The sequence below is a fragment of the Panulirus ornatus genome, chromosome 30 (assembly GCF_036320965.1).
Source record: "Panulirus ornatus isolate Po-2019 chromosome 30, ASM3632096v1, whole genome shotgun sequence".
Taxonomy (NCBI): Eukaryota; Metazoa; Arthropoda; class Malacostraca; order Decapoda; family Palinuridae; genus Panulirus; species Panulirus ornatus.
In genome coordinates, this window is record NC_092253.1 from 8,452,165 (window position 1) to 8,479,054 (window position 26,890).

The 26,890-nt window shown below is 36.7% G+C and overlaps 1 protein-coding gene across 11 annotated transcripts in view; it reads right to left on the reverse strand.

The window, feature by feature from the left end:
* Positions 1 to 26,890, reverse strand: part of jar (Myosin heavy chain 95F jaguar) — a 119,968-nt gene that overhangs the window by 9,781 nt on the left and 83,297 nt on the right. For 5 of the 11 annotated variants that reach the window (XM_071679699.1, XM_071679697.1, XM_071679704.1 and 2 more), the window contains 11 exons: positions 25,831 to 26,055; positions 25,197 to 25,404; positions 24,803 to 24,927; positions 23,854 to 23,970; positions 21,612 to 21,829; positions 20,789 to 20,879; positions 19,477 to 19,616; positions 18,589 to 18,630; positions 13,653 to 13,773; positions 10,403 to 10,520; positions 9,008 to 9,109 (listed from right to left, as the gene is read on the reverse strand). In XM_071679699.1, the coding sequence (XP_071535800.1) occupies positions 9,008 to 9,109; positions 10,403 to 10,520; positions 13,653 to 13,773; positions 18,589 to 18,630; positions 19,477 to 19,616; positions 20,789 to 20,879; positions 21,612 to 21,829; positions 23,854 to 23,970; positions 24,803 to 24,927; positions 25,197 to 25,404; positions 25,831 to 26,055 (1,507 nt within the window). Of the gene's footprint in view, positions 1 to 4,348; positions 4,415 to 9,007; positions 9,110 to 10,402; positions 10,521 to 13,652; positions 13,774 to 18,588; positions 18,631 to 19,476; positions 19,617 to 20,788; positions 20,880 to 21,611; positions 21,830 to 23,853; positions 23,971 to 24,802; positions 24,928 to 25,196; positions 25,405 to 25,830; positions 26,056 to 26,890 lie in introns of all 11 variants that reach the window. The other 6 variants (XM_071679707.1, XM_071679706.1, XM_071679701.1 and 3 more) reach the window with 4 other exon arrangements.

Here is a 26,890-nt window from a genome sequence, read left to right on the forward strand (position 1 = left end):
TTTAGTGGACAAATAAAAGAAAGGCAGTCTTTTGGTGAAACATTAAAAGAGAGAAAGTAACAACTGAGCAATATACAAAAGTGGTAAGTACACGGACACATCCAAGTAGAACAAGATAAAATATTTGAAATATGGAGGATGTTCAAGGGTGCTGTGTATACACAGCAGTTATGGTTACATCTTACTTGAATTCATCAAGCCAGGAAGTGCTTATAAAAGCTAACAATCTTAAAGGCATGGTGGAATTCGGTGGGATGTTCATCAAGTGTGATACATCCTAGGAATGGAGGGAGAAAAGCAAATAGTACAGTTAGAAGACAAAAAATAGAGATTCAATGTGTGGCAAGAGGATGGAGCAGCCCCACTAGAAATGCAGAAAGGGCAGGAATGTTTTAAGCTGATAATGTAATCAAATGCTGATGGGTTCATAATTAGTGGTAAAGAAAAGGAATTCAAAGATCATAAAATAAGGGGAAATGCACCTGATATTATTGGAGTCATAGGAACTAAGCTTACTAAAGAAATAAGCTCTCACCTGTTCTGCCCAAAGGAGTACATGATAGCAAGAAAGGAAAGAGAAAGTAAAAGTGGGGCAGGATTAGTCCCCTTCATTAGAGAGAACCTGAAGTTTCACAGTAAAGTGGAGGATGATCCATTCAGACAATAAATAAAGGGAATAGTAATTGTAGGGAACAATAAAGATGGTACATGAAGTGCAGTGATGCATTCACTTCTTAGAGATGGTACAATACTGATAACGGGGGAATTCAATTAAAGAGAGACAGACTGGGGAAATTTGGATTCTCAGAGTGACAGCAAATCATGGAGACAAGGATTCAGAGTGTATGCAGGGTATTTCTATTGTAACAGCTTATCATGGAGCACACTACGGTGAGAGGAACTGATCTGCCAGACCTTATCTTCACCTATACTTTGAAAAGAACATTGTGAACAAGGCAGCTGGAAATCCAGAACTATTCTATAAATTCACTGAGAGCCAGTTTTCAATTCAGGAGTTGCCAATCAGGCTAAGGGATTCAACGGAAATATTGTGGAGGAAGATGTAAGGATATGAGATGAAATGAATTGCAAGTTCAAAAATGTTTTCACAGTGGAAGACACCAATGAGATGGAATAAGAAAGGTTTCGAAAATTGCTGAGATACCTTTGGAAGATTCTAGCAAAATACTAAAAGAAATTGACTTATGCAAAGACCATGGTTCTAATGAAATTTCATCATATGTTCTAAAAAACTAGAAATTAAATAAGATTAATAAAATAAAAGAAATAGATAATGGTTTACTGGATTTGGGTGTAAAGATATGATTGATAGACCACAAGAATTACTCTTCAAGATGTCAATGAAAAGGTGTATATTGCAAGGGGAGTGGAAAAGGGCGAATGTCATACCTATGTGTAAGAAAGGGGACCTCGAGAACAGGTGATGAACTACAGAACAGTCTTACTAACAAGTGTGATGTGCAAGGTTCTGAAAAAGATTATTAGCAAGCAGATTTATGACTTTCTATGGAGAGAAAAATTTCCTAATAAAGAGACAGCATGGTTTTAGGAAATAGAGGTCATGTGAAACCAACATCTTAGATTTCACAAGAGAGTGAACTCAGTTCTGGACAATAGGGAAGGCTGGGTGTGTATCTGGACTGTCATAAGGTATCTGATGCTGTACCATATAGGAAGCTGATTATGAAGTTGGATCACCAAGCAGAAATATGGGAGAAACTCATTCGTTGTATAGAAGATTATCTCAGATGGAGGAATCAAAGGACACATGTCAGAGGAGCCATTTCCAAACTGCAAAACAAATCCTATGAAAGCAGACTAAATGATTTAAATTTATCCAGCTTAGAAAAGAGAAGGTAAAGCGGTGATCTAATACAGGTACTAAAAATTATGAAAGGCTTTGCTAATCTTGATTTAACGAGCAACTTGATGATTTATGCATCTGATTTTACCTATGGTAATGGATACAAACTCGGGGGTAAAGAAAAAACTTTACCTTGACTGAAGCAAAGTACTTTTTCTTCAACAGGATTGTTGACATATGGGTTGATTTCCTATCAGAATGATTGAAAGCAATAACAAGATACATTTAAGGAGACTTTATAAATATTTCACTTAAAGTCCAAGAATAACATTCTTTTATACCTCGGTCAAATGAACAGTTTCTAGGTTTTTCTCTCTCAATCATCTGTATGCATTTCCTCTTACCATAATAATCTGTGAATTTCTTATATCTACCACTATCATAAACCCCTCGAAAGGACCCAACGGTCTGTTGCTCTTTGAATTCCTTCATATATACCTTTGAATAAAACCACTGTTTTTTCGAAGTACCAGCAGTGTAGGTTCAGCAGTGGGCACTTAGAACGGCAATGGGTGCCACAGACGTAGAGTCTCAAGAAAACATGTAAATCCACCACCATAGTCACCAGCAGGTTACTGTCATCAATGGTCAGCTAACAGAGCTTACAAAGCTTGCGGAATTCAACTTGTGGTGGGAAGTTACAGATACAGAATGATGCCATTAACATGAAATTTTTTTTTTTTTTTTTTTTTTTTTATACTTTGTCGCTGTCTCCCGCGTTTGCGTTTCCAAAATGTGCACCCCTCTTCTTTTCTATTATTACTGTCACTATCATAATTATCATCATTTTCTTTTTTCTTCCATAAGAACCTGTTTACTCTTTCCCACATCAGCAAGGCTGAACCAGGGACAGAAAGAGAAAAGGCCTCAATCATTCACATCCATTCTCTAGTTCTCATGTGTAATGCATCAAAACCATAGCTCCCTATCCACAACCTAGCCCTACAGACCTTTCTGTGTTTTCCCTTACTACTTCATGTGGTTCATATTATTATCATTATCATTTTATTATTATCATTATTATTATTACTATTATCATTATTATTATCATCATTGCTTTTATCAATGCTTTTATTGTCATTATTATCATTATCATTATTATTGTCAATGTGCTGACTATGGACTGAACCAGGTCATGTGAAGTGGCTGGGGAAAACCATGGAAAGTATGTTGGGCCTGGCTGTGAATAGGGAGCTGTGGTTTCTGTGGATCATACATGAGAAGCCACAGAATGAATGAGAGTGAATGCGGACATTATTGTCAGTTTCTGGTGCTAAGGCGCAAATTTGGGAAATGGCTATATAAATGGATCTATGGATATTAGAGGATGAAGTAACATTCATAAACTGCTGATGAACAGAAAAAATATTGCAAAGCATCATTCAAGTGGATTGCATACAGAAAAAATTGGGATATTAATGATAAACACTAACATATCTATACATTTCAGCAGCTTATTACAAAATGTCAAGCTTATTTTGGTATACTGGATATACCAATATATCATATATCAGACAAATAACACGATAAGATTATGTATCTAAGGTATAACTTGCAAAAACAATATTGGCAAAAATATCTTTAATTCATATGTTGTAGCAACTCATGTAGCAGCACCCCAGCCTCCTACTTTAAAGGGTGAGAAAAGATGCCCGCATGTCACTTCCAAGGAAAAATTTTTTTTGTGGTCATGGAATATGCCCACTTTTTGAGATTAATCGTAATAAATGTCAGGGAGGTTATGTTCACATACTACACCAAAAGGGTTGATTTGTTTACGAAGTGCGATGAGGGAGGTGAATCAAAGGGTCTTAAAATGAAGGGCAGGTCCACTGGAGATGGGTAGAATGGGAAGTGGATCAGTTGCTGTTTGAAAATTACATGGCTCTGGTGGCTAAGATCAGAGAGAAACTCTAGAAACTGGTGACAAAGCTTGGGAAAGTGTGTGGGATGGGAAGTTGAGAGTAAATATAAACAAATAACAATGACCTCAAACAGTAAGGGTTTGAACCACATGGTACAGGGTTCAAATTCTTGCTGTTGGAGGGCTTTATGTGTTCTATGAAGGTGAGCATTCATTGGACTATATTTGCACAACAGAGCAAGGTAATGAAGTGTATCCTGGGGGTGAGACTGGACTGTCTGAATGTATGATGGAATGAGGAGGGCTTACAGAAAGTGCATCATACGAGATAGATGTCATAGTAAGCAGACTGACTGAGAGCTAAAAAGGTTCAGATATATATAGAATGAGCCAGGAAAAACTGAATAAAATGATCTGTGTGTCAGAAGTGGAGGGAGCAAAAGGGAGCAGGAATCTGAGGAAGTGAAAGCCTGCAGCGATGGAAAAAAAGAAAAATAAAGGGCATTGCAAATATGCATTAAACTTTATGCCATCAAGCAATACAAAAGAGGTTTTGTTACAATACTCTACCTTTTAAAAATGTATACTTTTGATAATACCTTTCCTTACGTAACCGACTACACGACAGACCTGGCCAGTTTCTGTTACGTACGTCATATTGTATGCTTTGAAGTGAAAAAATCACCAGTTCAGTTAGTTACATACTACTACCATTTCAAAGATAATGACTGGTAAGGGTGCCACCCAGATAAACAGTATTTCAAAACAAAACTTTCATAAATACACTTCTAATCATGCCCTTGATTATATTCCACTGGAGCTTGGCCACTGTCAAAAACAGTTTCTTAAGTAACATTGGGTACCACACTGCTACACCAAAGTTGACATCGGTTAGAAAATGAGCATTCAAAACCAAGATCAGTCAATAACTGCAGTGAGAACTTACTGCTATGATACAAAATATGATAATTATCACTCTAGGTTATAAACTGTCCTTGGGGAATACTATATTTACACTAAGGATGCAAGTCACTATAAAGGACTTTTTGTTACACATAGCAGAAAGTTGTCTTAGATTCTAATGATCCTCTACTCTACTGCCTTGAAAAATGAAGTTGAATAACATGGTACAAGAAAATATATTACAATGACACTGTTTCATAATGCAGTGCAGAAAAATGCATCAGAAAATTACGATCTGAAGGATAACACTATAGGAAGAGCACTATGAGCATCTAGGGAAGCACCCACTCGAGGGGGCCGAAGCATCATCGTACCTCACTAAATGAGATGTATCTATCAAGGTTCATGCTCTTCAACCACCTTTAAACACATGAGGCTAGAAGACTCCTTTTTTACAAGGGTCAAGGACCATACATACAGCAATTCCTATAGTTCACCATGACCAGTTAAGGTTCTGTGTAAGAAAGGCAATCAAAGCCTTAATGAGTGTCCATAAAGGAACAATCCCAAGAGGTATAGCTATGACTTCTCTTAGCAGCTCCCCTTCAACTCAGTTCACCTGATGTATCTTTAGCAAACTAACTGGTCAATGGGCCCTTAAGCCTAGAAGTCTTGTCTTCATCTCCTGATGCACATGAAGGACAAAAGGATGTGAAATGATCAGTATACCAACCAGTAATTACCAGAGATGGGTATAATGAAGGAAATCAAATCCCTGCTGAGGTTCTATAAAGGAATAATTTCATGATGTACTGTAAGGACTCTTTTTGGGGAAGACACCCACAAACAGAGTTCTATTCATATCAGTGAATCATCAGTGTACAAGTCAGGGTATGTCTCCTTAGGCCTTGGGGTCACTTTTCACCCTCCCCTAAACACAAAAAAGTGTGATGAGATGATCTCCAAAACCAACTCTCAAAAGGTCACGGCAGTAATGGTAAGACATGGAGGAAGTCTCCTAATAGGCCAACTCTGTGAGAGGTAAACCTCTCAACCAGTTAGTCTAGTGTCACAACCTCTTATAACATTCAACTTCGTCCCTCACCTATGATTATCAAAACCCCAATTCACACACCTGAGCTCCACTATGAAGCCATAAAGCATATCACAACCATAAATCATGTTCCGGTGGTCCTTTCAAAGAAAACTCTGGTTTTGGCCTCAATTAGCTAATAGAGGCTTAAAGATTTCTTTTTTCAATAACTATGTCTGACCCTTTTGTAAAACTTTAAAAGCTTTAAGAATTCTTGAGGGCAATATATGACTAACTGAATTGCTCTATAGTGGTTCCCTGAGAACTTGAGGCTAAAAAAAATCCCCTTAAGGAATTTTACTTTGCAGTACAAAGTTTCAGTATCACTTTAATATCTTAAGGGTCCTATTCCAAAACTATTCGATAAATACTTTCTTAGAAATACCCAATATGCTAGTAGTTGGCAGGCAGCCAACAACTAGGGAGGTAATGTTACCAGTACTACCCATCTGCGTATTTAGTGACATCTAATTAGTGAGCCAGCACTTCAGTGGTTGTCAAGTTGCACTCCTCTGATCAAGGTAGCTGTCTCTTCTTTCTGCCTCACTAACATGTAGACTACTGGCATTCTGTCCACACCATATCTAACACTTGAATCCCCCAACTTATTCTTCATAACCCTAGATTTTCCTACATTGAACATTGTGCACTAACCCTGCCTTTTGACAAAATGGTAGGAGCAGTAGGTAGAAGTAGGAAGTAGGAACATCTAGGCAGTATCATTAATAAGGTAAAAACATTAGCTAGAAGTAGCAGGTAGGAGCATTAGACAGAAGTAGTCATTAGGTAGGGGTCTCTGCAAACACTGCACAAGACTTGCACTCTGCCAGTGGCCTATTAAGGGTGACACACAAAAGGATAAGAAATGGCACTGGAGTTCTTTAGTTATGGAGACTGTTGCCATGGCCACCCCTGAGGTAGTTCCAATTAGAAAAAGCACTAGAGATATAGACAGATAAACTAAGATGTACATAAACCACCTTGTTTTATCTTGCAGTTCTTAACCTTTTAAACAGATCTTACATAGCCCTAAGGTGCCTGGTAAGGTGGACCTAATGTAGATCTATGGTCCACAGTTTTTGGACCAACAATTGAATTTCAGTTGATCTATAAAGGTAATGCGAGATGCTTAAGACTCCTTTTACTACTTTTATGCATGAGATCTTCAGCTACCCTTCAGCCATGGCATGGGAAGGATGTTACAGTTCACTATTAAGTGTAAATGACAGAATTTTCTCCCTAGCAATGAGGAGTCTAGTGATCCAGATGATAATCGAGTCTAGTGATCCAGATGATAATCTATCTGATGAAAAAAGGAAAAAAAAAAAAGAAACAAGTGCATCAAAGCACTACATAAATGAGGGGGTAAGAGTTAAGACATATTGATAACCGGCTGTGTAGCACTTTGCAATATCTCAGCAATATTCCCCAACCAGAAGTTTTATTATTCAAGGGGGAAGGTTGAGGCCTACTAAGCTTGCTTACCTTTTGTTCTTTATTTCAATATGATGTTCTTTCATTTCATGAGAGAAATCGCTCATTCTTTTATTGAAGAACCCACTTTTACAAGCATCAGAAAATCTATGTGCCTGCAGTGTATTGTAAACATTTATACAGTGGCAATCTAAACATCTGTTGTTATAGTTGCTTGTTATTTCAACACCAACCAATCTAATGTTGCTGCCATAACATGGAAGTTGATACCAATGTTGTTTTAATGGGAATCACATACATAAAAGGCAATGATGCCATTCAGCATCTCTGGAGGATAGATACAAATTACAACAAAGTAGGCTGACATCAAGAGAGTGTTAGTGGGTTTAAAACAGTGCCATCAGGCAAGTGTAAATGTATGTGGGTGTGGGTTTGCTAAGCACCTTCTCACATCCACACCAATGCCACAAGGCTAGACAAGTTGCTGCACAATAACCGAGTCCTGTGAATGAGCATCTCCAAGCCTTATATATCTTTTGATGGCCAAAGGTGAACCCTAATAGAGGAACAACCCTTTGAGGGATAAAATGGCATTTTACCTCCCCTCAAAGCAAGTGCTCAATCAGATGCTCAAAGGACTCTGTCTGAAGGTTAGAAATCAAGGAATATTATTTTTTAGCATGTGGGCCAATATATAGTTGATGCAGAATCATTCAGAGTAAATCACCAACATTCAAGTTAAGCACCCAACATTCACAGGCTTATGTAAGAAATTGTGAGCTGTTAAGCAGTAGTAACATGATCTGTACAGTGTACTGATTAGAAATAGTAGTATTTATTCATTTAAGGATTTGTGCTTCTGAAATAAGTTGTGGCATGCTCTTGCCCATGCCTTGTTAGCCACTACAGAAAAATAGGTATATATATTAATCAATGTTATTTATATCGTACCATCCCAGCACTGTATAAGCAACAACAAACATGCAGCACTACTTCACACAACCAGAACACTGACTTTCACAATAAAGAATGACTACATCCCCACAGAAATCCACCATCACCCTCTTAAGCTGGGACAGACATGAATCCAACCTGCACCCTCACATCTCTCTGAATAATCAACCGCTCCCACTCAACAAAGCACCAACCAGACAAGACATCCTGTATGACACAAATAATGTGTACCAACAATATCACAAATATCAACACAAAATTCACCAAACTAATGCTCTCAGAACACTCACTGGCACCTCTTTTCAATGGAAAAAGAATCACTCACTATTTTCAATAAATAATTCATCTGTTCCTCCTTAGACTATATACCACCTGCCTGGCCAACCATTCATTAAAAATCATACAAAAAACTACTGTAAAACGCACTATGTAGAATACTCAGATAAATCACTGACTCCTTAGCAATGACAAATATTCAATGCTTAATACCATTAGCACCCTCCCATATAACCCACTTCATAACCACCTACCAACCTAAACAGTGAAATAAAAAGCTCATCCCAGCCCAACACTTAAGCCATTCCCTAACAAACGCAATCTTGACAAATACATTCACAATAAAATGACCCAACAAAAACATTAAACAACCTACACCCAACCTAATCATAAACTCTATTCCTTCGTCCTCATACCCATCTAAAATTGCATCCTCCACACAAACGTGAGTCACACTTGCATGTCTGCCCTCTAAACGCCATTCATATCTTCAACAATAAAAACATCAATTCAACATTTAAAAGGACCCCTCATGCCCAAGATGCAACTTCCACAGTGATGACACTAAACACTTACTCCTCAACTGCCCTGCACTTACCCTGACCAGACAAACATACATCATCAAACTTCATGACCTCTGGTTCTGGCCGATGGGCGTGGATGACTTCCTGAGCACTGCAGGAGCCCCTTAAAAGGGGTCCTGGGGTTGTAAGGTTCAAGATTCAAGGTTCCATTTGATAATGTACACACTACTATTAACATGTATTGAATATAAAGAACAAATAAAAACCTTAATGAAATCTAATATGAACTCAAAACTAAAACTCTAATCAATAAAACAAAAATGAGTGACAACAAGCAATAATACTTATGATCTATGTGGTAGGAGAATGTGTCTGCATAAGTGTGTGTGCATCAGTAAGGAGAAGTATGGGGTGGTTAGATAAACTTTATCTGTAATATATTCGAGTTTACATATTTTTTTGTTAAATTTCCCCACACGAAGATTATTCTCAAATTAAATTTTTCTGTGCATCTTTAACAAATGATAACAAAGTCTCTAATGCTGCAAGAGTTTCTCAAAACATTCTCACTGTATTTGTTTTCAAATCTATATTAACTTCATGAATGACTAGATGTCTATGAACTGAAAACAAATTTCAGAGATGTAAGAGACATCATACACATGACTTCCTTGATACTTTACCTAAGCACTCCTCAATTATGCCTACTGTAATCAAGGACAATAATATTTTCTTTTATATATACATATACAGTATATATACCTAGCTGCCTCTCCCACCTTAGTGAGGTAGCATTAGAAACAAAATATCTTAAAAAATCTGAATTCATATAACATACACATATAATTTTGAAGGCCCAAATGAAGGTTGTAAGGTTTGAAGAATTTCAACTTAACACAAGCAGGGCCAGGTACAATATCTTTCAAAGATCATTTCATAGATGACCACATACAGAATTTTCCTATTTCTATGAAAGATGAGCCATTATTTCCACATCATTTGAAACTGATTTCATCAAGAATACGATTTAAACATTCATCAAAAATATATTCATGACAGTTCTGTTTGAAAAAGTGCCAGTTTTTCCACATTATTCTAAACTGAAAAGTACCCAAACACAGAAAAGATATTTCATCCAATAAGAATATAAAATGACATTCATCAGAATCATATTAATTTCATCTTTGTTGTTAAATTCTGGTTCTCTAGGTGGTGCCCATAGAATGTTAAATACCTAATGAAAGTGTAGCTAATGTTGAAACTGTAAAACTAAGTCACCTTCAGAAGTCTGCATCAGTGATAAGCTGGTGCACATAATGTAAAGAAAGGTTCAAAAAATTTTGCAATAAAAAGGTAAATATAGAAAACATAATATTAACAAATAAAAAGTCATAAACATTTACAAAAGTGACTTCTTTTCATGGTAACATACTGTGTACAGTCATATAATTATTCATATAATCTCATACCAGCATCAAGAACAGACTTAGGGGCACGTTGATTCTCTTCCATAGTGGTGCGTTTCTTATTCTTTGCTTTCCATGCATGATAAACTTTCAGACGACGGTGGAATTCAGCACGACAAGCCTATGGAATAAATGACTGTTTTTTAGTGTTTAAAATGCAGAATAAAGACATTTGAATTAAAAAAAATCACACAGAAATCACATACACATACTGCATGTATCAGTATACATATATTCTTTCTTTTATAAAAGCAAAAGTAGCATCAGGAACCAGTGCATGAACATCAGAGGAATAAATCCTCAATTGGCTCCTTCCACTGTTAAGTAATACAAGGAGGAGGATTTCCAGTGACAGTACATTGATCCTGGTATACCACATCGTTCCAATTCACTCTATTCCTTGCAAGCCTCTCACCCTTCTGTATGTTCAGGCCCTGATCGCTCAAAATCTTTTCACTCCATCCTTCCACCTCCAATTTGGTCTCCTGCTTCTCCTTGAGCCCTTCACCTCTGACACATATATCCTCTTTGTCAATCTTTCCTCACACCCTCCTCTGCTCCCTCAACCACACTATTTTTATTTCCACACATCTTTCTCACCCTTTCATTAATTACTCGATCAAACCACCTCACATCATGTATTGTCCTCAAACGTTTCATTTCCAACACATCCACCCTCCTCCATATAACCCTATCTATAGTCCATGTCTTACAACCATATGATATTGTTGGAACTACTATTCCTTCAAACATACCCATTTTTGCTCTATAACATCCCCTCCTTCCACGAATTCTTCATCACTCCCAGGGGTAACGATGCTGTTTCCTGTGGTGCAGGGTAGTGCCAGGAATGGATAAAGGCAAGCAAGTATGAATATGTACATGTGTATATATGTATATGTCTGTGTATGCATATATATATATATATATATATACATATATATATATATATATATATATGTATTTACTTTATATTATACCCTCCCATATAATTTCCCAGGAATACTCAACAAACCTATACCTCTGTAATTTGAGCAGTCACTTTTATCCCATTTGCCTTTGTACAATGGCACTATGCAAGCATTCCGCCAATCCTCAGGCACCTCACCATGAGTCATACATACAGTAAATAACCTTACGAACCAGTTAACAATACTTGATTGCCATTTCTGGCGTCAATGAGGTAGTGCTAGGAAACAAAGAATGGTCCATTCACTCATATACATATATGGAGTGAAAAAGATTTTGAGTGATCGGGGCCTGAAAATGAAGGAGGGTGAAAGGCGTGCAAGGAATAGAGTGAATTGGAACATTGTGGTATACCGGGGTGGACGTGCTGTCAATGGATTGAACCAGGGCACGTGAAGCGTCTGGGGTAAACCATGGAAAGTTCTGTGGGGCCTGGATGTGGGAAGGGAGCTTTGGTTTCGGTGCATTATACATGACAGCTAGAGAATGAGTGTGAACGAATGTGGCCTTTGTTGTCTTTTCCTAGCGCTACCTCGCGCACATGCGGGGGGAGGGGGTTGTTATTTCATGTGTGGAGGGGTGGCGACGGGAATGAACAAGGGCAGACAGTATGAATTATGTACATGTGTATATATGTATATGTCTGTGTGTGTATATATATATTTTTTTTTCATACTATTCGCCATTTCCCGTGATAGCGAGGTAGCGTTAAGAACAGAGGACTGGGCCTTTGAGGGAATATCCTCACCTGGCCCTCCTCTCTGTTCCTTCTTTTGGAAAAAAAAAAAAAAAAAAAAAAAAAAAAAAAAACGAGAGGGGAGGATTTCCAACCCCCCGCTCCCTTCCCTTTTAGTCGCCTTCTACGACACGCAGGGAATACGTGGGAAGTATTCTTTCTCCCCTATCCCCTGAACATGCAGGAGGGTGAAAGGAGGGCAAGGAATAGAGTGAATAGAGTGAATTGGAGCGATGTGGTATACCGGGGTTGACGTGCTGTCAGTGGATTGAATCAAGGCATGTGTATGGGGGTGGGTTGGGCCATTTCTTTCATCTGTTTCCTTGCGCTACCTCACAAACGCAGGAGACAGCGACAAAGAAAAAAAAAAAAAAATATATATCATCACTGGGGATGGGGAGAAAGAATACTACTAATGTATTCCCTGTGCGTTGTAGAAGGTGACTAAAAGGGTTGGGTGCAGGAGGCTGGAAATCCTCCTCTCCCGTTTTCCAAAAAAGTAACAGAGATAGGGGCAAGTGAGTATTTTTCCTTCTAAGGCTCATAATCTGCTCTTGATGCTACCTCGCTAATGCAGGAAATGATATGTATGAAAAGAATTTTTATTCTTTTTTCATCCTTCATGCTTGCTCATCATTTCCCATGTAGTAAGGCAGCACTAGGAATTGAAAAACGGGCCGCATTTGCTCATATACACTCACTAGCAGTCGTGAATAACGTACTAAAACCAGATACTGTATAAGCCCCATATACAGGTATATAAATCACCCTGACAGTATCCAAGCGTCTACAAAAATGCAAAATAACATCACACAATCAAGACACTGGTTCATCCACAACAGAATGTTTGCATCACCAGAGAGGTCTACTGTCATTCTCTTAACTCCTGACAGCATTAGACCCTTTGCACCCAAACCACTTCACAAACAACCAGCAATCCCCAAGTAAAACTAAGAAACTGACCCCCACTTCATATATCAACAACCTACAGTCACAAATCCTCCTTTCCCTAGTAAGTACAACACTGACAAATCTACATACCAAAATCACCCAACAATCAATAAACAACTACGTTCCCCTCCAGGTGTACAACCATAAGAAACTATGCTCCCTAGATATATATGAGTTACATTTTCCTGTTCATGTTCTGGACACCATTCAACTCTCTTACATTACACACAAAATTTCAACTTAAGACTGTCATGCCCAAGATGCAACTTCAACACTGAAGACAATGAACTCATAATTCTTAATTACTATGTGTTCAACCCATGGCGAAATACATACTACATCACCACACTTTATGACCTATCGTCCCACAAAGTAAATGTGGCTGGCTTCCCTGAATGCTGCAAGAGCCCTGTAAAAGAGACTCCTAGGACAGGTAAGGTAGTAAAGTAAGGTATATTACCCTACACAAACATACAATCCATGCCCAAAATACAACCTATTCAAAAACACCTTTCACACATCTAAACACACCACACATACACATTCTTGATAAATCTTACACATCAACATTCAAATAGCTCATGTCATCTACAGTACCTCTAAAAGCTCAAGGTCACACGAAGTGTTAATTGTATCTCGTAATTCTGCATATTTCCACTTGCTGAGGTCATATTTCTTGTTAGCTGCTTCTTGTCGCTGTCTCTCAACCATGCTGGATCTGGTGACAAATACAACATTCTAAGAATTCATCAACTGTAATAATTTCAAAATTTCAATAACATACGATCTCGTAAGAAAAATATATGTTCTGTTCTTTAAAACAAATGTATGATACAGGTCACATGAAAAAATTATTACATAAATAAAAGTGAAAATATTACCTAAGATATATACATGAAAAGAACTCTGATAATTATTTCCTTGGCATGATGACAAAAAATTCATAACATTGAAATTCATCCATTAATATTTAATTATGTTATTATAAGCATGCAAGTTAGCATTTTAATACTGAGTACATAAAGTCAGACAAAATATAACAGTTAACATGTTATATACTAACATGCTAAAACACATATTAACATCTACAAAAATAGAAATTTGTCAAACCTGCTCATCCCAAGAATTACAACACTGAAAGTCCAAAGTTAACATACAGGATGGTTTTCTGACATCACAATCTGTACTTGAGATACAGAGCAAGTATTTCATGCATCAACAAAGACAACTGAAAACTGAAAATGCTGTATATTTCATGTAGCTCCACGTTCCAACAAAAGGGACAGTCACTCTGACTTCTGCTGGCCATGAATTGATTTATATTTCAAAACACTGACCACTATATTCTTAGCTAATACTTCTGAATGGATAATAGAGCTCATACCACTGCAAAGTTTTTAACGATTCTACTACTTGAGTGGCAATGGAGAATGTGAGGGATAACTTTACCGTCATTCAAAATCTGCTTATGCAGAAAGCTTTACGTATGTCTAAACCATTCATTGGTTCCCCATATTCTAAGTGCTACTTTTGCAGAGAAGTGCACTTAAATGTTTAAGTATATTTCATTTATGTTCACAAAAACTTTCATTCACTTATTCACCATCATATCACACACACAGTCATTCTCTGTTTTTCCTTCCCTCACTCAAACTTATTCACTGTATCTCTCTCTACGTAGCAAAGGTACTAGATGGATAACCAGCTATTTTCCTCAGGAAGATGAAACTGATATGAACAACATCGCTTTTGAAAAAATGAAAAGAGCCTAAACAACAGTTGAACATCTTTTCCTAAGTATGACAGGCCTAGTACACACAGTTTCATTCATGCACATATCTTTTTAAAACTCTCAGAAAATGTGGGGTGGGTTTTCATCATCCACACTAAGCGCTTAACAGGAAGGCTGCACTGGCCTAACCCAGCCCAGGACCACAGCCTGATAAAGACATTCTGAGTCCTTGTGCTACTTTTGATTCCAGGTTCCATACTCTCCCTTTAACCACTCTCCATTTCATATCCAATACTTTAATGTTAACTCACTCAGGTGAAACGTCCATCATGTTGTCTGAATTCTACCTACTTCCTAATAAACTGTTAAAGCCGACAATATGAATCAAAATATCAGGTCTGAAGACATATCATTCTTAAATTAATATAGTTGTGACTAAAGCAAACATGCAATAGAGCAAATATGTATCAAATCAAGAAAAAATATTCAGTGAATAATTCAAGCCAATGAAATATGAAAACCAGTTGAAAATATAAAAAGAATTTGAATTTTTCAATTATTAATCACATAATTTCCCATGGAGTTCATGAAATCTGTTTTTTGATGGTAAAATTCTGAAAAGGTTAACCCTAACATAAAAAACAAATGTACAGCACGGTTTTCCTTTGCCCACCATTAGGATATGTTCCTAGTAGACTGCAGTTCCCAAAACTGCAATTGTCATGGTACTAGGCCCATGGCAAATGGGGCATTAGGGGGATGTGACCCTTGAGAGTTATACCTCAAAGTCCATTATGAACAATTCATGGTTAAAGATAAACATGCTATCCTTCAAAAACAAAATAAGTCTAATGTCTTTTCAGATGTTAAATTCCAAGAAAGGTGATACCTAACAATTCAACAGCATTAAAGAACTTTCTGTGACTGTTATAATGACGAGATGCAAAGGAAGCTGCCTAATAAAAAAGAATCTATAATAAACCTTGTGCTTTATATAAAAGAAAACATAAGAGCTCCAAACTAAAAGAAGGTTTAAATCTAGATTCAAAACTGGGTTTAAATCATGCAATGCCTAATGTTGGTCTCATTTATCTTCCATCAAAAACTATTCTATCTATGTCTCTGATGCCTATTCCCACCTGGGCTTCTTCAAGGGAGTGGCTGCAGCAACATACACTCCATAATCAGTGAACTCCATTACTGCTTTGTAGCCTTTAGAGCCTTACCCTTAGCAGGCCACTGCCAGAGGGCAACTCTAGTGCTTAAGTGTTTGCAGAGGCTATCTATCTGTATCTCTGATGCATGTTCCAACTGGAACTCCCTCAAAAGGGGTGGCACTGGCAATAGTCTCCATTACTAAAGAACTTCCTCCGTGTAGAATATAAGGAACTCCAGAGATCTTTGTATCAATCAAATTTCTTATATCACTATTTTTGTGAAATAAGAAAGACATTACACACATACTCTCATCTTCATTATCAGCAGTAAGTACTCCGAGGTGGCTGACCAAGGTGTGATGAAATAGTTTAGGTATCTAGAGATAGTGAGCAGAAACTATTAAGAGGATCTATGAGTCAGAGGAGGTAGGAACAAATGGGGAGGGAGACACTAAAGTAGGTGATGAAAGAATGAAGAACTGAAGGCTTTAGAGTGACAAATGACCATTCAGGAAGGCAAGATGCATGCACTGAGTAGAATGAACTGGACCAAAATGGTGTATAGAAGTGAAATGCTCTTAGTTCAGTGAACAAGGGTAGATGAAGCAGAAAGGTATACCATTGAGTACTTTGGAAAGTCTGGCTGTGGATGGTATAATCTGGTTACAAATAATCTAATGTGAACAAGTGAGGACAATGTTTATTTGTTTTTACTGCTTCCTTACTAAAATGAAGAAGAAAATTTAGGAATGCAGAAAATGGTATCTTGTATTACTTCCATTATGACAACAATATGCTAGACACCATTACTGTGAATATTCATAGCTAGAGTATGTCCAGTCCATATCTAAGCAATGTGGTACAGTAATGAAAATATAGTGGAAGAGTACTAGAGGGAGAGAAATGGTGGAAGAATGTGTAGAATGGTGTATGAGAGGAAAGCAGGCAAAGACAGGGATAAATGGAGACTCTTTTGCTGTGGCTACCCCCTTGATGGAAGTTCCTGGAGGGAACAGGCATCAGAGATATACTCAGATAGATACAGTGGTTGTGTCTTTCAAGGTGCACACATAAATAGACAGACATATAAATACAGTAACTGTTCCATAAACTATGTTGATTTAGGCAACTAGTCTTCTTTCATAATCATTCTTTACTAAAAGTACCTCATCCAGAAATTTTCTCAGTGAAGCATGTACTTGCTATGTACAACATAGTAACTCTAACAATCACTTACCAGCCTCACAGTTTCTTCCTTGTCCCTGTAACTAATCTCCAACTCTTATTTGAACTTTTTTTTCTCTTCATTGTAATAAGTTTTCTTCTACCCATTCACCTAAAATATTGCTTTTCTTTTTCATTCTCCCTTTGCTGTGTCAACATTTGCACACATACTTATAATACCTCATCTAATTTACATGCTAAAGTATCATTTTCTTTATCTAATGCCAAAGGTCTCTAAAAAAATCTTATTTCAGTTACTTTTTGTACATCATGCCACATTATTTTCAAGCAATCGAGAGGAATCAGACAACTTGATGCTGAAAACTAATCTAATTTTCTTACATGCAATGCAAAAGCTCTCGTATTTACATTTCATCAGCATGAACTTTTACAAGTGCCTTATTAATTTGACACTCATATGCCCAATAAGGTTATCCATCCCACAATCTGGACACAATGCTTACAGCTTAATAAGTATATGGTTGCATGTAAGACAGATTCTGCTATACATAATAAAACTTGTGCATGATGCTAAAATCTAAGGTGACAAATGTGTAAAGAAGATTCTGAGAATAATACCCAGATGCACCTACATCACACACAAGATACTGTTAATTCTGGGTAATTGCATGAGTAACTTCTGTCTACCCTACTCAAGGTGCATGTGGGTGAAATCAATACATTGCTATGAAAAACTAAGTTCAAAACTTTGAAGAACAAGTGGACATATATGGATTCAATATTCATCTGCATACAGTATGTCTTTTCACATATTCAATGCATGGTGATACATGCAGTAATTACTGCATTATTGAAAACTGACCATCCATTTTCATGTGTTGAAAACATAAAACTTAACATCAGCTCTTGATACATTCATATCTACAATGAAATAAGCAGAAATTCCACCTTTAATCTTTACTTATTCTTTGCCATGAGGGAAGAAAGAGATATTATGCAGAAGCCTTCTAAATCCCCTTTAAACCTACCATAAAATGTCAATTCTAAGGAATTTCATGAACTTTGCCAGCAATTATTAGCACTCACTGTCTTTACTAAAGAGAAATTTGTTAAGCAAGCACAGAATAAGTGGGTCACAAATTAAAGAAAATACTATAAATAAGTATCTTTTCAATTGCAGCCTCTGCAAGTGAATCTCAAAAGGCAACAGAAATACCATAAATTCATATTTATATAATTATGTTTGAAAATGGACCTTTAACTTTGTGAAAAGCAAATAATGCCCTAAATACCACTCAAATTTCTTCAAAGCTTCGAAGAGGATTATATATATAGGTGGTAACACTTGGGATAAGCAATAGTTGTCCTACAGGATTACAGCACTGGTAACATCAAGCAGCAAATTAAGATGTTCATGGCAAACTAATCAAGCCACGAAGTACGTACACAAACTGAATACCTTTTCAACTTGAACAATTGGCTGGGATCTCCATTTACCGAGCTGTGGGTGAGAGGATAATGTATAACGTACTCTAAGCTAAAACATACCTGCCTTTCCTAAGTTAAGCTACTTGTATCAAGCTAGGACACAATGAAGTGAATGTATAGCACCTAATGCTTGGAAAGTCATGAGTGCAAACTAGCCCTCAAAAAAAAAAAAAAAAAAAAAAAAAAAAAAAAAAAAAAATGCATATCAACGAAACAATCTATTCATCATGCTTAATAAGGATTTCCTAAAGAGGGTAATTTAGCACTGGTTCAAGCTTATTATGAAAAGCTCAGGTTTTGTTTTACTGGAATAGAATTAAAATGCTATCTTGTACAGTCTATAGCCCCAGTCTAATTTCACTTACACCATGGAGGAAAACTGAATTCCTTCATATCAAATGGTTTTAAATATGATACTCCAACTGTGGTATAAAAACTATACCCTTAGCACTAGCCATGTGGGATGAAAATTTCTAGTTCTTACCAATATTTCAATAAATAATCTACATCTACTGCTGTATAGCAATTAGTATCAGTGCACAAAAAGATGACTTCAAGAGTTATGCAAACTGTATTTTCCATCATCTGTAAACCTGGTGTTTACCTTTATCATAATAATCAAATTACACTGAAACTGTTATTCCATTTCCTATTTACTTATAGCTACATGAATCAAATATAATTACACTTATCTATTTGCTTTTAATGAACACTGAGTGTTTATTTTCATGGTATAAACCTTCATAATTCTTCTGAACTTTGCAACAACTGCTCTTTATATGATACCCCAACTATCTTGTGTATTATACAGAAAATTTGAGTTATTCCATAATAAAATGAGTAAAACTGTAATTCACACCTCTTGAGTGATGGGGCTATATCATCCACAACTGAGTTGGTCTCACTGGCTAGGCGGAGTGCAAGCTCATGATCCCTTCGCTCCTGCTCCTCCAACTGGGCCTGGCGCTCAGATTCAGCTGCCTCCTTAGCTAACTGTGCCTGCCATAGAAAACAGTTTCAAACTTGAGAGCTTTTTGCAGTAGTACCCAGCAATAGTTTCTACTAATGCCTCTATATGGAACAAATAACCAATCTTGCTTTTTAAAACATGATGGGAAGGTCCCAAGTGAAAATGTAAAAATTTGTGCCTGTGCATGATCCACGATACACCTAAGGATACAGCAATGTTGAGCCTACCATAACAGTTCTTTTACCTTAAAAACAAATTCCTTAAAAAAAAAAATTCAATATACAGTGTATATGCTGAAAGACAGGACTACAATAGTATAGTGCTTCCAGTGGTGCTGAGTGGATACGAGTCTTGGGCCATAAATTCAAAAGAATGATACAGGTTGGATGTGTTGAAAATGAAAGGCCTGAGGACAATATGTGGCATGAGAAGAGTTGATTGTGTTGTATTTGAGAGAGAAGTGTGGTAGTAAGCATAATATGACTGATACAATTTTCCAGGGAATACTGAAATGGTCTAGCCATATAGAGACAATGAGCAAAGAGAGATTAAGTGGATATATGGTACATGTCAGTAGTGGTGGACACAGGAGAGAGGGAGAGACTGAGAAGTTTATGAAAGGATGAGTGACAAGGGGTTCTAAGTTATCATGGTATGAACAATAATGCATGGGATAGAAGGCACTGAAGCAATGTTGTATACAACGGGCAATATACTATCAATGGGCCGAACCAGAGCATATGAAAAGGTTAGGAAATCATGGAGTGGTCTGTAGGGTTATGCTTGTGGATAAGGGCTCTGTTTTGGTGCAATACAGAGATGATGAGTGGATGTGAGGAAATTAAGCCTCTCTTCACTTTCTTAACATGACCTCACTAATGTAGGACACAGTGAACATGCATGAAACAATACGATAATAATAATAATAATAATAATAATAATGATTTCTTTTGGAAAATTATAAACGGGAGGGGAGAATTTCCAGGCCCCCACTCCCTCCCCTTTTAGTTGCCTTCTACAACATGCAGGGAATACATGGGAAGTATTCTTTCTCCCCTATCTCCAGGGATATAATAGTAATAATAATAATAATAATAATAATAATAATAATAATAATAATAATAATAATCATCATCCATCATCATCTCAAGGTCAACAGAATTCTATAATGTATTATACTCATGCCAGGATGATAACAAACCTGCAGGGCTTCTGCTGCACGACGGTCCTCCTCTTCTTGCTTACGTCGTAATTCCTCTTCTTGTTTGCGTCGTGCCTCCATTTCGGCTTTTCTATAATCCACAGAATAACAATGAACCAACCGACATAATAATCTGAGGTACTGCAGGGTTGTTTATCAGAATAACACATTTCACATATCTTTCCCATGGAGTGGTACTCAAGCAAGATCTGAATTAGTTTTCTACCTTGACATGAGAAGCTGACTGACTCAAAGCATAAAGATATCAATTATCATCACTCTACCTCTACTTCTTATATCTTGTAATAAAGTCTATGTAAAGAAATATAGCACACTTTGAAGATTCAAAGAAAATGACTAAACTCTCATTCAAAAAATCTGTCTGAAGTATAGGATACTTCCTTCTGTATTTCACCACCCAATAAACTGTGAAAACACACACCAATGACCTATTGATATGATTGGCAATATATGCCCCTTATCAAAGCATGAGAAATAACTAAATACTTGCCTGTTAACAACCAAACTAACTAGAATACATCAGTCCGGTCACATTGGATTGGATAGCTACCAGTTAACCCTTCCCCTAAAGATGGAAGTATGCCTAGTTGCACATGGCATGGTAGCCATTTGTATTTGAGAAAAATGACCTGACAACTCTTTCAATACCTCTGAGGGTTATGGATGATTCACTTATCCCCATCTTAAATATCCCTTCTAGCCCTGTATGATTCTCTCTGCATCCAAACAACACTTCTAGGTTTTATCAACAAGGAAACAAAAAGGTATGCATAGTTATAAACAGCAAGTCCGAATATATTACTTCCTTCTAATATCCTCCTCTTCTCTTCTCTTTCTTTCTTCTTCCTCTTTCTTCTTCCTCTCCCTCTCCATTTCCTCCTGAATACGACGGAGTCGCTCTTGCTCCTCAGCATTCTTTTGCTGAGTCAGTTTCTTATGCAAGACACTGAGCTCTGCATCCATAGAAGTAACAAGGGCACTGTATTCCCTGTCAATTTGCTCCCGGGTCATATTAGTTGTCTGTTGAAATAATGTCTGTATTTACTTATCACTGCAATTTTACAATGCAATTCCTAACTACTTAGTAATATCTGAGGTAACACATACATCCATACATTTATCCCACACTGTAGTCTTTACATGCTAGCTTTTAATATTATCTTGGATTTCAGATATATTTCTCAAGATCATTCTTATATGTGACATGGGCAGCTGCATTACCATCAGAACTTATGTCATTTAATGCTCCCTTCCCCTTCCACGAAACAGTCCTGAAAGCTAAATATATATGACAGAGTAAAGGAAACAAACATATCACAAGACACAGACATTAAAGCAATCAGAGGGTACTCATTGCTACTACTGCAAGAAATGGAACAGACACATAGATTTGGGTTTTTGCCTGTTACACTCCTCTAGCTTCAGAGCATCACACATGAGAGCAAATGAGTAAATGTAAGCATGTGAAATCATTCTTCTGTTCCAGGCACTACCTTGCCAAAGTAAGAAACAGTGGACAAGTATTGTTAAAAAATACACAAATGTGCTACAATCAGTTATAAATGAATTTAGCAAACACAGTTGATTTGCCTGGAGAATAAATCATATCACTTTAATGCAAAAAATTGGGAAATACCATTACATAAGGTCAAAATCAAAATCCAATAAGTGATACATTTGTTGCAACATGTTAGAGGACCTGTAATGTTTGAAGAATTCTGCATTATCTGTCTCTGTTCATGGCTTATGAACTATTATAACTATTCTCCACTCTGTCCTTTAATCCTCTTGAAATTATGCCCAAGTCTCTTATCAAATTATATACTATCAATTTCTCAAGGCATTCTCCTCATCTGTAACCAAATATCTCTTTTATCACAAGCAGTCACCTAGATTTGTCTCAAGTATCCTTGCTTTTTGCAAAGACCTTCCTTCTACACCTATTCACCTCTTTATTTTCTCCACTTCTCTTTATTCTCCTTTGAAATTTCATTACCTATTCCTCAAAGATCCACAGGTGATTTCCTTTTATTCACATCCACTTTTTTACATCTTATCCAGGACTTTACATTTTACGATCACCATCCTCCATACATCAATATCTTCAAGAAAAATTACCCTCTTTTAAATCTTTTTCTGCTTAACCATATTTCTTAAATCTTTATTCAACATACTGTTCCTGTATTTTCATAACCTGATACTACACAGTCATAGACACTACACTCTTTTCCTGCATTCACAACACTTCAAATTCACTTTCATACCTATGAGATTTTCATTAACACCTTTTTACAGGTTGAGCATCCATAATCTGAAAATCTGAAATCCGAAACTTTTTGAGTAGCAGTTAGTGGAAAATTCCACACCACAGCATTGTAAGTGGAAAGTGAAAACCTGCAGTTGTTTGTCAGTATTGTGTAACAGCTGATATAGGTATTCTGCTGATGCTACTGTGCTGCTTAGTTACCTAAGCACATTATTTTTTTATTGTATTAATGGTGTTTCATATTCTTTTACTGTTAAGTATTTATGTGTGAATAAGCATAAGAAAATGACTGCTCATCAACAGCATATAAATTCAGAGTCAGGAATGAAGGTGATGCCAAACAACCACAGACTGTCCACATGGGCAGCTGAGGTTGTGACACCTTTGCTTTCTGATGGTTGTGTTACACAAACTTTGTTTCTTGTGCAAAATTATCAAAAATACTATATAAATTACCTTCAGGTTATGTGAATAAGGTGTATATGAAACATAAAAATGGATTTTGTGTTTAGACTTGGGTCCCATCCCCAAGATATCTCATTATTTATATGCATATAATCCAAAAACCCCAAAAAATCGACATTCAAAACACCTGGTCCCAGATATTTCGGATACAGGATATTCAACCGGTATTAATGTTTTTCATCTCTATTCTCACTGCATTAGTAAAAATTAAACAAACATTATACCATCTACTACAAAATTTTACCCTTCTTAATCAAGGCACTTTAACTGCACAAATCAGTGAAAATATTTGTAAATAATGCTAACAACATACCTGAATTTTCTTGATGGTATAATCCATAGTACTCTGAATCTTGTTAACTGTTGCTAATGATGAATCTTTCTCTTTCTTCAGCTGATTAACAATCGCTAACATTTGTTGCAACTGGCCCTGTGGATTAGTGAATGCCAATTATACAATGAATATGATGACTCCCAACAAAAAGCTGTCTTTCTAATAGTCTCTATCCTTAATAGTCTACTCAGCTTCATTAACTAAAACTACACATACTAATCAAAAACAAATCAAATTAGTTAGTCTCTTCAAGGACAAAGCCTAAAAAAAAAATTCAAGACCAATTCACCTTATAACCTGCAAACTTTTTAAGGCAATGGGAAAACCTTCTTCAAATATTTACTCGAGACATTTCAAATAGTGACATGATACATCATCTTTCTTAATGAAGACTTTTGCTTGTATTGAATCAAACCACAAAAAACAAAGAGAGAATCAAACATGCACTGCATTTCCTTCTTTGAGACATCCATTTCGCACTTGTTACTGGATACTTAATTGCAAAATGAATGTCCACAATAAAAAGTTCATTACATCATCACATGTTTTCATACACAACAGGCTACTAACTAGACTTCATAGTGGCTTAAATTCACAAAAAATCACATGATTTTCAAACATTTTGCTTTATATTAAAACGTGTTAACATGATTATTCTCAATGCATAACTGTTCCATCCATAGAGATGTACAATTCTTTTAAATCTCTTTCATTACTGCAGTATCCACAAGAGATTACAAAAGTGAAATGAAAGCATGTGTGGTGGAAAGTGATGACAAGTAGTGATCATGACAGGTGGAGGTGATTCTACAAGGATCACACTGCAACACAGTGTGCTGATAGACAGATATTGACAGAAATATGACACACAAAAATACATTAAGCACTTTAGAAAATAAATATGAATGGCCAGGATTCTACACTGTACCTGCAGACCCTTGATCTTGATAACACCCATGTAGCGGGGCCGGTACTTCTTCATGGCATTATACATCTTTACATTCTTCTGTATAATTATAAGCTGTTCACGACGATATAGGATTTTATTTTTCACTGAGAAATAAAAAATATGAAAGACAATTATCCTACACAGCTATAAACTAACTGTAACCCACAATCAAACTCACTTTTATTACAGAATAATGAGTCAATTTGAAGAAACTGAATTCACTAAAAATTCAACTTTATAAATAGCCACTGGGAAACCTATTAATGATGTACAAATATATCAAGTAACCCAATAACTTTACATAGTGGAGGTGGCAGACTTTCAAATAAAAAAGATATGATATGATACCTAAAATAATGGATCTTTAATTTACATTTTATGACGGAGAGAGCACACCACTGAGACTTCTTCCATCGTGACTGCAGCAACCATGTTTTCACCTTGGACACCAGCAGTTGCAGGTTATCTGGATCACTCTTCATCATTTGATCAAATTCAGCAAATTTACCCGGTCGGAAGAATACCTTAGTCATGCCAAATTTGAAGTCCCTGTCATCGAGACCCAGAGCTCTGAAGAGTGACTGAAAGACACACAGTGCAAAGAGAAGTTACTGTTTCAATCAACAATGCATCTTCATGGGATACAATAATCATATTGTATTTTGTGCAAACCAAATTGGAACAATCTACAATTAAATATATGAGATACCTTCGTTAATCAAAAATGAAAGAACAGTTTTATGTAATGGAACATGCAGTGCGCCTACAAAATAATAAATATAAAACTAAAATACTGTTTTACAAAAAAACCTGCACATCATACCTTCAACAACATTTCTTGTTACCTAATAGTACTAGAATCATAAACTATTGAATTTCAAAGTGTTTCTAAAAAACCTACCTATTACTTGACTTGTTTTGCATAAATTCAAATCGAAGCCTTTAAATCTTTTTATTTCAAATTTGTGGATAAGTAAAAAAAAAATTGGTTTTAACATCACACTCACCTTACAGAAAAGTCGGGGATCCAGCCTAGCTAGCTCAGCAGGAAGATATTTTTTGTACATGTTAAATAAGTCATGGAAAGGTGCACGAGATGGAAAACCCTGCTGCATTAGTTCCAATACTGAAGTCATCCCTGAGCACTGAAGCTGAGAGAGAATTGGTCCACCCTCAAACTCATGGTCCACCATCTTAACATTTGGTTTTATACACCGGATGAAATTGGTACCCTAAAAGACAAATACAACCATCATAAAACTATTCATTTAGATGTGAACTTTTCAATGTCAATTCCTTTAAAACTTTAAAACCTTTAATAAAGGCATGAATGACTCTCAGGACTATGGAATGGAAAGACTGGTGCATTTCTCCTAAAGTGAATTCTATAGCAAGCATTTAGAAAAACAAGTCATAATTAAGTACACCAGATGTTGAATTGGTCAGCGGATGGAACCATGGAAGCGGAAGTGGATCATAGGGTGGGGGAGGGGGCGAAAATTTTGGGAGCCTTGAAAAATGTGTGGAAGTCGAGAACACTATCTCGGAAAGCAAAAATGGGTATGTTTGAGGGAATAGTGGTTCCAACAATGTTGTATGGTTGCGAGGCGTGGGCTATGGATAGAGATGTGCGCAGGAGGATGGATGTGCTGGAAATGAGATGTTTGAGGACAATGTGTGGTGTGAGGTGGTTTGATCGAGTAAGTAACGTAAGGGTAAGAGAGATGTGTGGAAATAAAAAGAGCGTGGTTGAGAGAGCAGAAGAGGGTGTTTTGAAATGGTTTGGGCACATGGAGAGAATGAGTGAGGAGAGATTGACCAAGAGGATATATGTGTCGGAGGTGGAGGGAACGAGGAGAAGAGGGAGACCAAATTGGAGGTGGAAAGATGGAGTGAAAAAGATTTTGTGTGATCGGGGCCTGAACATGCAGGAGGGTGAAAGGTAAAATCTAAAAACATATCAACTGTAGCACCACCCCACCAACCTTGTGTGATTTGCTCTCAATCTAAGAAAAAATAAAAAAATAAATGAATGGGAAGTACAGTTTGCCTCTTAACATACAACAT